This window comes from Mirounga angustirostris, unplaced genomic scaffold, assembly GCF_029215605.1.
Source record: "Mirounga angustirostris isolate CCGP_5_RB_7025 unplaced genomic scaffold, mMirAng1.0.hap1 SCAF_12, whole genome shotgun sequence".
Lineage (NCBI taxonomy): Eukaryota > Metazoa > Chordata > Mammalia > Carnivora > Phocidae > Mirounga > Mirounga angustirostris.
The window spans coordinates 8321632-8340190 of NW_026991720.1; the positions used below are offsets into that span (position 1 = coordinate 8321632).

The 18559-nt window shown below is 39.6% G+C and overlaps 1 protein-coding gene across 1 annotated transcript in view; it reads right to left on the reverse strand.

Annotated features, from left to right (window-relative positions):
- CNTNAP2 (contactin associated protein 2) overlaps positions 1–18559 on the reverse strand; it is a 1911935-nt gene that overhangs the window by 674495 nt on the left and 1218881 nt on the right. The window contains exon 12 of the mRNA XM_045864107.3: positions 3530–3649. Coding sequence (XP_045720063.1) covers positions 3530–3649 — 120 coding nt within the window. The remainder of the gene's footprint in view (positions 1–3529; positions 3650–18559) is intronic.

The window sequence follows — 18559 nt, forward strand, 5'->3', positions numbered from 1 at the left end:
CCTGTAGGAAGAAAGGAAAAAAGGCTGATCAATGCCAAGACTTTGCTTCTTCCCCAGAGAAGATGTCTTGCTCCCATTTTTAAAATATGTGGTATATTCAACAGTGATAATACCCAATTACATTTGGGCCACTGAGAAGTGGGACAGATCTATTCTTTACTAGAAAAGTCATAAAGTAAGGTGTATATACACTTTCTCATGACATACAGTGATAGACATATCAAGACTTCATAGAATTGTTCATGCTGTCATTCCTTCCCCTTCTTCAACATCTATCTCTTGGAACTGCAACAGCCCAAGCCAAGCTATGTGGTACCATACTGTCCTATGATGTCAAGTTCATGTTCTTTCCAGATGAAGGAAGGGTTGATGGGTGGTAAAAGGCCAAAGAATGCCTGCTGGCCTTCAGTGTCCCTGACACACTGGTGTTCATAACTATCTTGAATGATAAAAGAAGCATATTCTACCTTCAGAAAGTGGTACTGTACTCTTCACTGTCCCAACTGCACTTAGAGTATTGGCTTAAAATATAATCATATTTTGGGATGCCTGGGTGGCTCAGTCATTAAGCATCTGCCTTCGGTTCAGGTCATGACCCCAGGGTCCTGGGATCGAGCCCCACGTCGGGCTCCCTGCTTAGTGGGAAGCCTGCTTCTCCCTCTCCCACTCCCCCTGGTTGTGTTCCCTCTCTTGCTGTCTCTCTGTGTCAAATAAATAAAATCTTTAAAAAATATATAATCATATTTTTTATATATTAGGAGAAAAAAATTCAAGATTTTTATAGATTAAATCAAGTTCTCACAGATAATATTTTAGTTCAACTAAGATTAAAATGAAGATCAACAAGAAAGTACCTGAGCGCACTGGCAAGTCCAACAATCAGTAAACTCTTAGATCAAGCTTTCTGGTAAGCGGGTTTCTTCTCTGGGACACACTTAGAGTTCTTGGCATGGAAGGATATTTTTGGGAGGATAGCTCCCATGTTACCATTTTCTCTACATGCCTTCCATACTATATTCCTGTCCTCATCATCCCCCCTTCTGTTCTAGGCCATGCATGGCTTCCTGATGTTGCTGGAAGTTCTCCACAGGGTCTGCTTATGCACAATGCTCTTCAGGGTTCTCCCTTCGAGCAGCACAATCCTATTTCCACTTTGCACCTATGTCTGGGAATGTCACTTGAAAGACATGACTGCCGATTGAACTGTGAGCTGAACCCAGGCATTCCAAGGCTTCTCATCCTTCCCCTGTCCTTGGAATGGGGCTCCACCTGCCTTTTTCCCTCCTGGAGGCTGCTCGAAGGACACAGACTTGTGGTGGTGGTGTGGTGTGGAGGACGCCTGTATGGTGTATGTAACTGGACCCAAGTGAGGCCTCTTTATATCCTGTTAAGATTATGCTGCCAGCAAGACAAGCCTCATATATAAGTTCCCTGTGCTTATTAAAACTGCCACCTACCAACCTGGAGGGGCCTGTCTCTTTCTTGGGTCTCTCCCTGCCCTCTGAGTACAGGGGCTGGTTTCAGGTCACACCCATGAAGTTCCCTGGAGGGTTGTGAACCAATAAACTGCTGAATCAAAGTCTTCAGCATAGAGACAATTAGTATGTATGGAAAACAAAAGCAAAAACAAAAAACTCCATAAATGATTCCAAAGCATTGCCTGATTTAAGAACCACTAGCCCCGCAACCGATTTGTGTTTGAATCTTACCTAAATAATATAAGCAAGGTATTTAGCTGTCTAATCCTTTAAAAAAAATAATACGTTACTCCCAGGTAACATTTACTGAAAGTTTACCATGTGTCAGACAATATGGGAAGAACCATATGTATATTATTTTATTTCATTTACATAAGAAAGCTATGCTGTAGATATTATTATTAATCCATTCATAGATAAACATACTGAGGTTTATTGGGTTTAATAAAGTTAATCTAAGGTGCCCATGATTATATGCCTGGTGACTGATGGAGCTAGGATGCAAACCCAGGTAGTCTAAGAATTTATCACGGTACCTGACATAAAGTAGACAGATCATGCAGTAATCATCCTAAGTAGCGTCATTATGGTTCTAATCAAATACTTCAGGAGTTTCCATCAAATGCTGATCCTCTCCTGGAGCCAATGAATAGTACATGCCTCACACTCTTCTACTTTGGAGGATAAGACATTACTAAGTGTCTGATGGAAAATCTGCTCTTAGAGATCTGTATATTTTACACATTGTGGAAGTTTATAAGAACCCACAATTTCATTTCATAACCCCGAAATTTAATATGGAAGTGAAGAAAAACCAGGTTCTCTTCTGATGTAGAAAATTCCAGATACATATCATGAAAACTGTGGGTACTGCCAGAATGGAATTTCCATCCACAGAAAGCCTCCTTCTGGGTACATGCACCCCGATGTTTATAGCAGCAATGTCCACAATAGCCAAACTGTGGAAAGAGCCAAGATGTCCATTGACAGATGAATAGATAAAAAAAATGTGGTATATATACACAATGGAATATTATGCAGCCATCAAAAGGAATGAGATCTTGCCATTGGAATGACATGGATGGAACTGGAGGGTGTTATGCTGAGCGAAATAAGTCAATCAGAGAAAGACATGTATCATATGACCTCACTAATATGAGTTCTTAATCTCAGGAAACAAACTGAGGGTTGCTGGGGTGGGGGGGTGGTGGGAGGGATGGGGTGGCTGGGTGATAGACACTGGGGAGGGTATGTGCTATGGTGAGCACTGTGAATTGTGCAAGACTGTTGAATCACAGATCTGTACCTCTGAAACAAATAATGCAATATATGTTAAGAAAAAAAAAAAGAAGAAGATAGCAGGAGGGGAAGAATGAAAGGGGGGAAATCGGAGGGGGAGACGAACCATGAGACACGATGGACTCTGAAAAACAAACTGAGGGTTCTAGAGGGGAGGGGGGTGGGAGGATGGGTTAGCCTGGTGATGGGTATTAAAGAGGGCACGTTCTGCATGGAGCACTGGGTGTTATGCATGAACAATGAATTATGGAACACTACATCAAAAACTAATGATGTAATGTATGGTGATTAACATAACAATAAAAAATTAAAAAAAAAAAAAAAAGAAAGCCTCCTTCTGTTAACTACAGGGCCCGGGGAAGGTCCGGAGGGGTCCAGAAGCTTCCCCTGACATGGACAGCATGGACAGTCGAGCAGTGATACTAAGTTCTTCAGTCTAGGTTACTGGTGGAGGCTGCTCTGTGGGCCACAGCTCTTTCTGTGGACTTCCCCCTCAATTTCACTTTCTGGGTTTTTCCCCTACATATTCATATTTTAAAATGTTCAAGTCAGAAGGTAGACTTTAAAAAGAACAGGTTAGAAGATTTTATTGCTTCAGAAATACATTTCACCATTTTCCTGAACAAATCCAACAATATTTAGCTTATTACATGTTGTGACAAGAACATGGCACAGAAGAAAATTGAGTGGTACTGTTCATGTTCAACATAGAGAAAAGAAATGTCCATGAAACATAAATATGGCATAGTTACCTGTCATGTTGCAGTAGACTTTCAGAGGCCCCAGAGGTCCACTGCCATCAGGATCTATCCAGTAGTAATTTGACGTCTGGCCCAGGTGTTTGTATGCTTCACAGGAAGGCTCATAGATCGCTAGAACAGAACAGCCTACATGAGCACAGTGCAGAGCAAATGGCTCCCCAGATGGGTGCCCCAGCCACATCCACTACTGGCCAGCGCTGCTGAGCAGTATATCCTCCTGTTAGAGTGAGTGTTCTTTTTCTCTACATTGAAATTCATGATTTGGTTCTTACTCTTTAAGTATTTCTGACCTAACAAAGAGAACAAATTCCTGCTATGGCTTTATAGTTGGGGAAAGGTCTAAAACTATCAATACATTGTAAAATAAATGTAATGTTTGTTGCAATAGGGCTTAGATCATTGAAATAATATTTAATCTGTAGTTATTTATAGATACCAATCTCCTTATTGTAAGGGACTTTATTTTGAAAGGACATAAGTATTGGCTGTTTTGTTGGGCTATCAACTAAGAGAAAAATCTCTCTCTCTCTCTCACACATACACACACACACACACATACACACAAGCATCCCCCCCCTTTTTTTTGCATAGATATTATACATTTCCCTCAAACAGCATGAGATTTCTAATCTTCCTTTATTTAGGAAAAAGGAAAGAATGTCCCTGCTTCATTTTGTTACAGGTATTTTAATTACATCCCATCTAGTTTGTGTAGAAGGCTGCCATTAATGTAATTAAATTATAGGTTCTTTTCCATTCTTTTTCTATTTGTTCCCATGCTCCTGACACATTCTCTTTTCTCACAGAGACTGCATCTGGTTTCCGAAGTACAAAATGGACATTTGCATATCTCCTCTGTTACAACTTCTAGAATACTACTGGGAAGACTTTTAAAAACAGCTCCACAGTGATATTTATGATAACTCTGAAAGATCCACTTTACAAAACCGAGAACTATTTCTGGTAAAGAGCTATCATCGGATGCACACACAATCTAGTCTTTTGGTAAACAGCATTGGAATTCACACTGCAATCTGTGGTTCATTAACGGCAGGTCAGATTCTGGGACCTCTCTTTTCCACCTTCCGCTTCCATGTTCTCTGTGTCTCCATTTGGCTGCCCATGGCTTCCTCTCTCTCCAAAGAGGTTAGACCTCAAATTCAACTTCATGTCAACAACAACATACTAGGCTAAAACAATTCTCAAATTCTTTGTTTTACTTAATCCTCTTTTCCTCCCTTCCTTCCTTCTGCAAATACTGAGTACCTACGATGTGCTGAGCAGGGGATTAGGCAACGCAAATACAGATGTGAGCACCACAGATAAAGGACCAGTAGGGTTTGTTCACTGATTATTTTGGTATTACTCATGCATAAGGTGCTCTGGAAGGGGATGCAGATGGAAAGCTAGGCAGAGCTCACGTGTCTTTCGTCCAAGTGTGATGATTAATATGCCCGATTTCAATCTCCCAAGTCTCTTATTTGGATAATAAGCTATGGCTGTTCCAATTCTGAATGCTATGCCAAGTAATATACTGCAATAAAGGGCAGGGGGGACGATTTTTAAACTCTAAGCAGGAAGATGCTATAATTAAATGCAGGTTTTAGAAAGAAAACTCCTATAGAAAAACAATAGATTTTAGGGAAGTGATTCAGAAATTCATGAGCACACACAGGCTGTCATTGCGATAGGCCAGGTGAAGGATGACTATTTCCATATGAGAGTATGAGGAAGGATGAAGTAGATGGGACTGATTCACGTGTTTTTAAAATCGACTGGGGATGGAGACCAGGTGGGTGTAGGTAGTTAGGAAGAAAGAGTACAGAATGACCTTAACTCACAATTTCTAACCGCCTTACTAATTTTTTGCAACCTCTCTCCAGATAATTGCAATTTTTGTGTGTAGCTCAAAATGATCCAGAATGTCAAGTTAAAATTCTAAAGTTTTCCTTTTAGTCCCTTTGGGCAATCTGCCTTTAAAAGCTTTCATTTTTCTTTTTAAAATATTTAATCATTAATCATTCTCTTTCCCCCCTGCAAACACCCCATTTTCCTTATTATCCAGTATCTAGTTTACCACAATCATACTATGAATTGGCTCTCCTATTCAAATACCTCTTCACTTGGGCGCCTGGGTGGCTCAGTTGGTTAAGCGACTGCCTTTGGCTCAGGTCATGATCCTGGAGTCCTGGGATCGAGGCCCGCATCGGGCTCCCTGCTCAGCAGGGAGTCTGCTTCTCCCTCTGACCCTCCCCCCTCTCATGCTCTCTATCTCATTCTCTCTGTCAAATAAATAAATAAAATCTTAAAAAAAAAAAAAAACACCTCTTCACTTCTCACCAAATTATGCTTTTCAGCCAGTGTTAGTCTGGTCCTAAAACATTACTTTCATTATGTTAAAAAATATGTCATGATTTTCAGTATCCATGATATTATATCCCAGATCACCATCTATGCATACAAGACCTTCCATAATCCTAACAGATGTTTCCTGGTTTGGGTTACTTGCCCACATAAAGTTGCACACTGGTCAGGCCCCTTTTCTGGGGTCACCTTTATCTGCAATACACTTCAAACCTCTTAATCTATTAACCTTCTCTACCAGAGTTAACTATTAAGGCAGGAGTGCTAAGAAACAGGGTTCTGTAATCCAACAGACTTGGGGTGAAATTCTGACTCCACAAAGTACTATTATATAACACTGGCAAAGTTGCCTCATCTCCTTTAGCCTTGTCTGGAGAATAGGTATCAGGTATTTACAATGTAGTAATGAGAACTGGAGGACATAACAACATTCATTGCTAAACTACTGTATCTGGGACATGGTAAACATTTAATAGGTGGAATTTTTATGATTAATGTAGTAATTATTAATTAGGTCCGCCTCACAGTCCTCCTTTCTTAAAGAGACGGTCCCTAGTCAATATACTCATCTTTCTGTACAGTCCAGGGCACTCACTGCTCCTCTCATGTACTTAATACCCGATTATAGTCAGTTGAGGATTTGATTGACTGTTGTTGATTGAATTTCATACATGAAAATTTTATTTCCTAACAAGACTGTGAGTTATCTTGAGGGGAGGGTCTAGAATATCTATTTTTCTTTTCTACTCCATATAATCTAACATGGTAGATATTTTTTTAAGATTTTATTTATTTATTTGAGAGAGAAAGAGAGCACAGGGAGGGGAGGTAAGATGGAGAGACAGCAAGGGTCTTTAAGCAAACTCCACACTGAGCAGGGAGCCTGACGTGAGGCCCAAGCTCAGGACCCTAACTCACGACCTGAGCTGAAACCAAGGGTCTGACGCTTAACAGAAGGTGCCACCCAGGTGCCCCAAACATGGTAGGTGTTTAAGGAGAGCCCGTCAGAACTGATGAAAGCATGATCTGATGATAAGAAGTGCAGGTAACTCCTGCACGTCTAAGCAAGCATATAAACACCCTAGAGAGGGCTACAGACCTTAACTCAAGTAATTGACTAAGAGCAAGGGCTGACGGCTTGTAGACGAGGGAGATCTGGGTATACAAGAAGCTCTCCTTTTTTTTCTTCAAAGTGGGACAGTTATTCTGCTTGACTTTCACCCATGACAGGCCTACTCGCTGCTTTTGCCTCATCAACACAAATGGGAACCCAAGTATTTCAGTCCAAACGGTATCATGTGTGAAAACCACCTGGAGAGCTTGTTAAGACAAGCTTGTTAAGATTCCTGGGCCTCACCCAAAGATTCTGATTCAGCAGAGAATGTGCAGTTCTAAAAAGCTCCCAAGTGATGCTGCAGCTGCTGGTCCTGACTGTGGTTTGAGAGGCACAGATCTAATCCTGGAACAAAGTTAACTCCGGAAGGGCGGGCTAATTATTTATATTTAGATATAAGTAGGAAAAAGGTAGGACACCAAAAGGCAATAGAGTGAAATTTTAAATAAAATAAGGCCAGACTGCCACTTCACTTCACTCAAAATAACGAAAAGGGATTGGGATACAAAACCCTAAATAAAAATACACGCGAAAAGAAATATACTTGGATGAATGCACCCACACAGTAACAGTGGTTATCTTTGAGCAGTAAGATTATGGATGATTTAAAACGTCGTACTTTTCTGTGTTTTCCATATTACTTTATAATGTGCATAAGTTATGTTACGATTAAAAATACACTTGAGAAATACAGATCTGGAATAATGGCAAGGAGGTAAAATGGCAAGTCACCTGGATATAATGAAATTGCATTAGTTTTATCACTGAGTAAGGAATTAAGATTTTTCATTAAAATCTCCTTTCTGTCATTTACAACGTGGAAACTCCCCTTAACTTTTCGTTTTCTTAGCTGTGAAGCGAAGGCAACACTATCTCCTTCAACTAAGTTATCGTGATGATTAAATGAAATCACACGCACTTTGTAAACTAAAAAGCATTGAGTATATTGACATTTTAATGCAGAGAATGAGCTAACCGAAGCATTTCCCCTGCATGCCTCAGCCAGTTAGCTCTGGCCCCAGTGGAGGGAGGCCTAGCTGGCTTGCACAATTTGTGTGCATTAAGCCTGAGGAGATGACAGTGCCCAAGGGCTAAGGCCGCAGCCAGTGAAGAAGTGTGCGAGCCATCATCCGTGACGGAATTTTGCTAGTCCCCTGCTGAAGAACAGAGAGGCAATTGGGCTGATGGCGAAATCAACAGACTCATCAAGTTCATTGATTTATTGGAAAAGTAATTTTTCTCTGCTGAGACTTCCAGTACCAAATAAAAGGTCTCGTATTATTGTACATAATCGTAAATAAATCTCAGATGTTCAGAAATACTACTATTGAACACATCAGACTGAATTTCATAGCATGTAAAACTCCAGAAGATGGGGAATCCTAAGTCTGTTCTTCATTTTCATTAAATGATGAGTGTCGTCTGTGTGACATCACACTAGGTACAAGGGAAAATGACAAAGGACCACTGTGTTAGGTTCACATGGCTCCTGTAAATAACCAAGCCTTATGCACCGAAACAACACGAACTTATTACCTTAGAGTTCTGGAGGTTAGAAGTTTGAGGTGGGTTTCACTGGGCTAAATTCAAGGTGTCTGTAGGGCTGTGCTCCTTCTGAAAACTCTGGGCAAAAATCCATTTGCTCACCTGGCTCAGCTTCTAGACTCCACCCCATTCCCTGCTCATTGTCCTTGTGCCATGTCTCCGTCTTCGAAGCCAGTCTTTCCCACACTCCATTGTTCCAATTCCCTGATTTCCCTGTCACATCTCTTGCTCTGTTTTAAGGAGCCCGATGATCACCACCCAGATCATCCAGGATACTCTCATGTGACGGGCCCTCACTTGATCATAAAGTCCCTTCGCCATAGATGGTAACATATTTACAGGTTCCACAGATGAGGGCAAGGACAACTGGGGGGGCATTATTCTGCTTATCACAACTATATAAAAATTGGACTGCGCTACTTAATGAACAGACGTTATTAAGCATCAAATGTGTTCCTAGTATTGTTAACAAAAGAAGTATTAAGCAGAATAATAAAAGATGGAGGCATAAAGTCAAAGGTTGGTACTGAATTTTAAAAATCCATATGGCCCTGGGCTTACAACCATCAGTAGAACACCAAACAACACGTGCATGCTCTGCCTCCCCAGCCCCAACCAAGGACGAGGAAAAACGCTCCCCCTGCTCATGTGCAGATGTGGCATGAGACATCAGAAGGATGGCCAACTCACAGGCAGAGGGGCAAGCCAAAGGTTGAAGAGCCAAGCTGTGCAACCGGTTTCATGTTCTGGGAGAGGAAGCACAGTTAAGGAACGGTCAGCGCGGGGACAGAATATAAAGGAGGAACTCCACCCAAGGAGAAGCACTCTCAGGAGTCTGAATTGCTGCAAAATATGCGAACAGAAAGAGGGCCAGAATACAACAACAACAAAATGGCAATACATTTAGGGAGCCGATTTGAGTGACTTTTTAAATATTTCAGGGCAGTGGTATTTATAGAACCAAATTATAGGGAAAGGAACTATTTAGTGGAATTGAGTGGTGACCACATCATTGTAGGAATTTGAACATAAAAGCCAAAATAGAATAAAAATTGGTGGAGATCGCTAAATTCGTGAGGGAGTTTTTGTTAGGATGTGTGAGATAGATTCATTTTCTAAAAAAAATGTGGATATTTCTAATTATCAAAAGAACTTACACTTTTTGATGAATTTTGGAAAAGGAGCAAATAATATAAAAGAAAAAGATAACACCTTGTTTTCTTGCCCCCAGGAGCAAATTTGGGTGAGCCTGTATTTTGTTCTCCTTTTGAATGCCAGGCCCCTCTTCTTACCTCCGTGTAGACCTCCTTCAATGGTGTGAAAAGTTAATGTAACTGCACACAATCCAGAATACACAATGACCATATTCTATGAGCCGTTGTCAGGTACTCATTACTACCTCTATGCCACCATGAAGTGAGCTCTAAATTCTGATGGTCAATCTTAGATTCTTGAGAATCTAAAAGCAACAACTTTGCCTGTGAATGCAACTTCACCAGCCCTGGCCAGACTCTGATTTAAAATAAAACAAAAAGAAAAAACAGTTTCTTATATGGCAAAAAAAGAAAATCACTTTCCATTACTTTATTTGTATTTTTTATTAATATTTGGAAAATGTATTTTCAAATGTACATTGGAGAGATCTTTCAAGTCTTTTGTGGGGCATACAGTTATGAGTGATGCCCATTTATTGTCATCATTTTTCTATTAATTTATACTGGCTATACTATAAATGACTAAAATCTGTGTTCTTTCATATTTGTTTTCCCTGTTTTTCTTATAGCTTTGAATATGTAGTTTTTGATGTATAAATATATTTTGTTATTAAATATATTAAGATTTCCCCTTTAAGAACTTTCCACAGCTCTTAAGTATATAATATTATCTTCCATTTATGACAATAAGATCTTGAATACCATGCTAAGTAGTGGTTAAGACATACACACACGTGATTAAAACACTAAGGTACCTGGGAATGGAGAAGAAAGCACAGATCGGTGATTCCATACCATGGCTTCTATTTTCACATAAACACTGGTGATTTAAAAAGGATGTTGCTATGGGTTTAAATATATCCCCCACAAAAGATGTTGAAGTTCTAGTCCCCAGTACCTGGGATGGTGACCTTATTTGGAAATAAGGTGTTAAAGATAATTAAGTTGAGATGAGATCACTACAGTAGGCCTAATCCAACTTGACTTACAGAAAGGGGCCATTTGGACACAGAAACAGATACCTACAAGGGAAGACAATATAAAGACACAGGAAGAATGTCAACCGCAAGTGAAAGAACATCTGAGGCCACCAGAAAGAAGCTATTAGAGAAGTATGGAACGGATTCTCCCTTACAGGCCTCAGAAGGAATCAACCCTGCAGATACCTTGATTTTGGATTTCCAGCCTCTGAAACTGTAAGGCCATACATTTCTGGTAAGCCACCTTGTTTGTGGTTCTTTGTTACAGCAGTCCTGGGAAACCAATACAGACACATAGGTGCCAAGTGACTTGGCCAAGTTGGAATTTTTCCAACTTAGAGATGATGTGGAGGTCTCTCCACCATGTTTTACTACTTTAATTTTAAGAGAGAAATATCTTCCAGATAAAACAATTATTTTTGGCTCATATATGTAAGGTCTTATTCCGGGTGCTCTGAATAGTACAAAGCAACAGTTCTCCAGAGCTTTGCTGATGCTGATGAGCTGAGGAAGGCTCTCCTTGACCCTTTCTACACTTCATAATTTGAGATAGGTGTGTAAGTATATCTGGCATATATCCTTCCTGTTATTACCTTCTAAAGCAGATGGATCTCTAGAAATGGCCAAGGATGAAACATGTTAGAAAATTAATCACAAGTCAAAAATGAACATGTACATAAAGGTTATCTTTGGAACATCGTAAGTAGTCTTTTCCTGATTGCCCAGAAAGGGAAAAGTTCACTTCTAATGATTTGATATAAAACTGAAAAGAAGCATAAAATAATTTTATAGCTCATTTGCTAGTAAATGCTGTAACATGACATTTTGGGTATTGATAGTTATGAATGTCCTCACTTTCCTGCTCTCTTATAGCAGAGGGATCATATACTTACTACAGATCAAGAACAGGATGCTAACAAGGGAGTTTGGTTTACTGGAGACCCTACTCTTCACTTAATAAAGTCTTTTAATGGAAATGTGGATGTACCACAAAATGATAAATAGCTGTTCTTAGCCCTTGAAAGGGGCCTGGGGCATATGTGAATTGGTGACATTCAGAATAGGATGATCTCTGGGACCCTCCTTAGGCTGATGCCTTATAATCACTAAGTCACCTTCTGATCTTAATGTGTCTTTCAAAAATAAGTTTATCTACTGGAATGAGATATTTCTCATTGAAACTAATTTTCTGATCTCAATCAGGCTCTAATGAATTTGGTTGGAGAACCTAGTTTTCCCAGAATCTCATTATTCCTGTTAAGGTAACTATTTGTGCACAACCAAGCTGGAAATCCAGAGGGGCAGCAGTGGCCTTGAGACCTCCCCACCCCATAAAAGCTCCCTAATTCTAAGACCATGCAATTATTTTTAATTAGCACAATGTAAGCTGCACAATACCTAGGTCCTCAGTAACACGTGAATATTAACCTCACATGTTCTCTGTCTCTTCGGAGTTTTTTGTTGTGTTTTTTTTTTTTTTTTTTAGTTTGAATGCCCTGAGTAAACTACATTATATCCTGGAGGAGCTATTGTCTCATAATTGGCACAGAGCAAATGGTGGTGGTAGAGTGTGGGTTTAAAAATAGATATTCTGCATGCTAATATTATGTCATGATCTTTCCATGAGTGCAATTTCTGTATGAGATGTTACTCATTATCATCCTCTAATGGATTCTTTCACCTGTCCAAGTCTCAAGGGAAAAGGGTAATTTAGAAGGGAAAAAAAAGAAAAAAGTTTTGATTTCTTGTTAATAAACCAATAGCTTATATTTCTTTACTTGACAAGTCCTTCAAGAAAATTTTGGAGATCAAAGTAAAATCTACATTTATTTTTTCCTTTCTACTCTCTTACCCACATCCACCCCATTTCTGCCTTTTGTTTGAGTCTTCTCATTCTTGGTTTTAGCTCCAAAGCACTACTTTAAAGAAAACAATAATCCCAAACTTGGCAATGCTGGTCACAAAACCACAACTCTTTGTCTCTATATCATCATGACTGCCATATTCCTTGGTGATATTAATGTCCATACTTGATACTCTGTGACCTTCACTCCACAAAACATAAAATTGACTGTTTTTTCATGACTCAGTCTGGAGAAGCTCTACTAGTATTTTCTTCATTATTGCTTTTAGGTTACAGAAGACTAAGATGAGGGGCAAAAACCTATAAAACCAAGTAGGCATGTGCTACAAACTCATGCTTTCTCATTTTAATAGGTCTCTACAGCAAAGCTCAACAACCCTATTGATCACTAGCTTAGATCTCATAGACACTGGCTATGGTTATCTCTTGCTCCATCTACTCAATCCTCTATTCTCATCTCTAACCTTATCACTCTCATTTTCACTCTGTCCCAATAATGAGACTAAGAACATTGATCCAAATGTGTTAACAACTGTATTTACTCCTTCAGTAGAACCTACACAGGTCCTTTTCCCTTTCCAATTGCTAATTAATTAATTAATTTTTACATTAGTAGTACTAGATCTGGTGCTATGCCTTATACTAGAAATAAGTAAAATGAATGAATCATAGATCCTGGCTCTGAGGAATTTGCTGTCCAATGTATGGCATCGATGCGTGATGAAATAAAATACTATATAACTGGATGCATGTTATTTTTTAAAAAAAGATATAAACAAAGTACCCAAACACTTTAGATAAGGGATTGGACAACTTAGGACAGTCTGGTAAGGCTTCATTTGTGAAGTCACTTGGAGCTGACTCTTAAAGGATGAGGAGGAATTTGCCAGGAAGAGGAGAGAAGGACCCTTCTTTACTACTCCTTTCCAATGCCATGTTACTTCATGCCAGTCTTCTGACACTTTAAGAGAATTATTTCCTCGATTTTCCTTCTCTTTTTTTCCCATTAGCTCCATCTTCTTTGTTAATTAGCACCTGTCTCCTCTACCTTGGGTAATGGGAGTGGGGGGAATATGCATGCTGCCCTCTATTCCTGTTTTATCAATCCAACCTAAGGGAACTTCTCTTTTTCAGCACTTACACCTGAACCTCCTCAAGTCAGAAAGTTATCACTTCTGCCTCCCTTTCGAGAATGCCGCTGATCACTATGCTGACTTTGACGAAGTCCTCCTTCTCTGTGATTTCAGTAGACTTGGTCACTGTTGACCATCCCATCCCCTCACGGAAACTTATTCTTCTCCGCCTTTCTGTGTCCTCACACTTGTCTCTCTGACCTGTTGACCACACCTTTACTGTCCTGCACTGTTGTTTTTCTTTTCCTGGCCTTTAGAGAGGGCTATTCTCTGAGGCTTGTCCTCAGTGCTCTGTCCCTGCCATCTGCACAGAAGGATTAGTTTACTATTCCAAGACTTTTTACCTAAAGAAAGGCAGAGTCAGGACTGAGACACAGGAATTCTAGCTACAGAATCTCTGCTCTTAAGCTATGCTGAATTGCTTATACTAATCTCATCATTATATTTTTTACTATTTTTCATATTTATATTTACTACTTTTACCGTTTATACTCTTATCATTATTCTCAAGAAAAAGGTGTATTTTGTTCTTATTGTTGGAAGATAGTTTGGAAAAGAGGGTGTGTTTTACTAGAGTCTCCTGAAGGAAGAGCAGATTTAAAATTAATATCTGTGTGTGTATGTGTGCTGAGGAAAAACTATGGAGTGTGAAATTCTCCAACTGTTTTTAGCTAAACAAGACTCAGTTTAACAAACAACAACAACAACAAAAAAACAAATCTGGCTCTGATTAGAAAGTACTAATTCTTTTGCAAACTTCCGTCATTTTGAGTAAAATTGTCCTTGCAATTCAAATAAAAACATAACTATATTTTACACTACTTTACAGCTAAAAAATGTTTTACTATTGTTTATCTAATTTAATGAATGAGGCAGTATGACTGATTTTAAATGCCAAATGAAGCTGTGGGAATTCAATGAGAAAATAAACTACTGAAAAATATGAGTACTGAAACTTGAAAATGAAATAGATTGACTGTGTCCCCCAGTGAGTCATACTTCCCTCCCTTCATGCTCTTGCATTGTCCCCTGCCCCTGAAATGATTCTGGATCTGATCATGTGACTTGCTTTGGTTAAAGGAGACATTAGCAAACATGACATGAGCTTAGGTCTATAGCACTGTTGGCCATTTGGGCTATCGTCTCTCGCCCTTGAGAACGCTTCTGATTCCATGGGAAGAAATCTGAGCCAGCTCACTGGAGACACATGGCCCCACCGAGAGAAGGATTAACTATGAGACTTGTGAGTAAGGCTGGCACAGACCAGCCCCAGGTGAGCTGCCATTTGGTTGCACCTGCTTGAATTACCCCTGGTGGGACCAGCAAAAGGAATGTCCAGCAGAACCTATCCCATGCTGCTAACTGTTATCATGGGCAGATAAAATTCTTGTCTGAAGCCACTGAGTTTTAGGGAGGTTTGTGAGGCTGCAAGATAACAGATGAGTCACACACTCAAAGACATGTCTTCTTGGCTTTGATTATTTTACTAAGGTGGGATCACACAATGTACAACCCAATTTATTCAACATTGCCTGTTGAAGGTCTTCGCTTTGTTTCTAGGTTTTGTGACTCTGGCCATACTGCAGGGAGTATCACTGAAGTTCACCCGATTCGCAGTAGACAGACTTCTGGGTGAGGAGTCAGTGCTGATGTCATGAGGCTCAGAAGGCACAGACAGTGCTTAGGGCCCAGGAGAGCTTTAAGGACCTGGCAGATGTTTTAATCTTTAATTTCTTTTAAAATTAGAGGAGAAAATGAATAGGAATAGGATAATAATGAATCCATTCTGGATTATAGTCAGTTTTTTCCCCAGGATTTTCAATGTTTAATTTTTTACATAGAAGTCTTTGATCCCAGTAAGCTTTACATCTAAACTTGAAGTGATAATTATCATTATTCTATTTATTGTCATAAACCTGAAAAAGAAGACAGATATGGTGGGCTGAACACAGAATGGGAAGAAGGGAGTTTGTGTAGTGTCTCTGGAGTTATTTTCTATGATAAAAAGAAAGGAGTGAGTTAAATCACATGTTTTCAAACTGGGTCCCATGTAATCCTGAGGCTCACAGTGGTTCTTTGGAGACTTACGTAAAAAAAGGGAGGACTATTCCCTAAACAGTGAGGATTTAAGCTTCATACAAATCCTGTCAATTACTACTGTATTTTATGTGTCAAGATTTCACCTATGACTTTATTTGAGGAGGGAAAATGTCTTGGGGGAAAAACCCTCAAAAACCCTGGATTAGATCATCCTTATCATTATTATATGATTTTAGAAAAGAAAGAGAAGGAAAAAGAAGAGCAAGAACAAAAATGGGGAAAAGCTTCTATATTGATCTTTATAACAATGGTACAAGATAGGTATCCTTATCCTCAGAGGCAGATCCAGGATTTCCAGGGCCTGAAGTCAATACATTTTACAGGTTTTCTTTAAGAAAAAAGAATATTTGAATACAAATGAGAATGTAGTTATGAAAATGGGCTGTGGGAGTGCACTTGTAAGTCATTCCTAGACCAGGATGCCAGCAAAAACTTAATAATCTACAGAAATGGTTGCATAAATACAGTCACTAAACCCCAAACTACTGTATCCCCAACTTCACTTCCCCTCAGCCAGACACCAAAAATGCTGGAGGCTACGCCAAGGGAGGACAGTTGGAATAAGAAGAGACTGGGCTCCTTGCAACTAAGATACTTTGTCTGCTTTGTGTGAACAGATGTGAACCCACCCTACACCAGTGACGGCTCTGAAGCCTGAGCTCTACCAGCTTCAGAGTGAATTCCCAGTTTACAACAGAAGAAACTAAGGCTCGGAGAGATTTAGTAATTTACCAGAGTCACACAGCTTGTTGGCGAGTGTAAGCCTGGACTCCAACAAGTGCTCTGGCCCAGGTTATGACACTTCTGCTGTCCAGCCTGGACTCTTGGCATCCTGTCTGCTCTTCGTGGGGCTTTTTACCTCTGAAGAGTTTAAATGTCTCACTGAACAGACTTAATTGAAGAAGAAGGAGGAGGAGGAGGAGAAGGAGGAGGAGGAGGAGAAGGAGAAGGAGGAGAAGAAGAAGAAGAAGAAAAAGAAGAAGAGGAGGAAGAGGAAGAAGGAGGAGGAGAGAAGAAGGAGGAGGAGGAAGGAAAAAAGATATCTATCTCCTTTAAATGATAAAGTGTATGGTAGGTGGGGAAGCATTCTTACTGATAAATGAGTTTTGATAATTAGGCTCTTAGAGCATTGGGCTGTAGCCACTGTGCCAGGGAATTCTATTAGACATCACTTCTGTGCTAAGGCCATTTCGAAAATTAAGATATCCAGGGGAAAAACACCTGATAGTTGTTTTTCACTCTTGGGGTTTAAAACCCCATATGGACCTGAGCCCCCTGAAATTCTGAAGAACCCCCTGAAATTCATGAAGCTGGCTCTCCATCATAGGGATGCCCATTATTACGGCTACAACTGTATTATCCCGCTTGATTTTTCTGTCATCCACTCAGTTGCTGGATGATTTCATTTAAATGGCGAGTGATTAAGTAAGATACCATATACACAGTACCTAGCGTTTTTCCATCTCTTTTCCCTTGGCAACCACAGAAAGGCCAAACTCATTTTAATCACTAAACACAATATAAGAAGGATGGAAAATATTCTTTTAAAAAGTTCTATGCATTCCAAGATCAAATAGAAATATATTGAGTGTAACCAAAGTTCTGAATAATTCATGCTCTGCTCACCTTACCTTACTGTGCACAACTGAAAATTGGCCATATTGATTTCTTGCCCAATATACAGTGAAACCTCATTTATCTGACATCATTTGGGAATGAGCTGTTCATAGAACCACAGAATTTCAAAGCTTGAGAAGTCCTTGGAGGCATCTAATCTATTTCCCTCACTGTAAATAATTATCATAATTATAACAACAGCAGCTACTTGAGCTGTTATCATACGTCATATCCTTTGCTGAGTCACACAATGCGCCATCAGTTTTTCATAGTACTCCTATGAGGTATGTATTATTCTTTTCATTTTACAAACAAAAAAACTGAGGTTTAGAGAAATTGAAATAATTAAAGACTACATAGCTTCAAAGTCCTGAAGCCAGGATTGAATTTAAGCCCATGGCGTCTATTCTTAGCCACTGTATTACACTACCCGTAAGAGTCAAAGGTATCAGATGTCTTGCTTATCCAAAGTCACCCACTGACTCAGTATCAATTATTAGACCAGAATTTACATCTCCTGACTATCTGTCATCACACTGCCTCTATCTGATACAAACTCGAACATAATTGGATCTTTAACAGAAATGAACTGGGGCGCCTGGGTGGCTCAGTTGGTTAAGCGGCTGCTTTCGGCTCAGGTCATGATCCTGGAGTCCCGGGATCGAGTTCCGCATCGGGCTCCCTGCTCGGCAGGGAGTCTGCTTTTCCCTCTGACCTTCCTCCCTCTCATGCTCTCTGTCTCTCATTCTCTCTGTCTCAAATAAATAAATAAAATCTTTAAAAAAAAAAAAAAAAGAAATGAACTGATGAACTATTTTCATTCCTTTAAGCATGAAAACTCATTTTATTTTAAACATTTTCAGTGAAAATCGTTCTGAAAGTTATTGCAGTTTTCTGCCTCCTTAATCATACTACATTAAATATAATTGCCATTTCTTGCTGACTCAGTTTTCATGATTAGGTACATCAATCATTGGATTATGTTGTAACAACACGATACTCTCAGGAAATGATCCCAGCAAACTTGTTTCATTGACTTGTTGGTTTCCCGTTTTATCAGCTATGAATCCTTACTGTGTTATGACTGGGG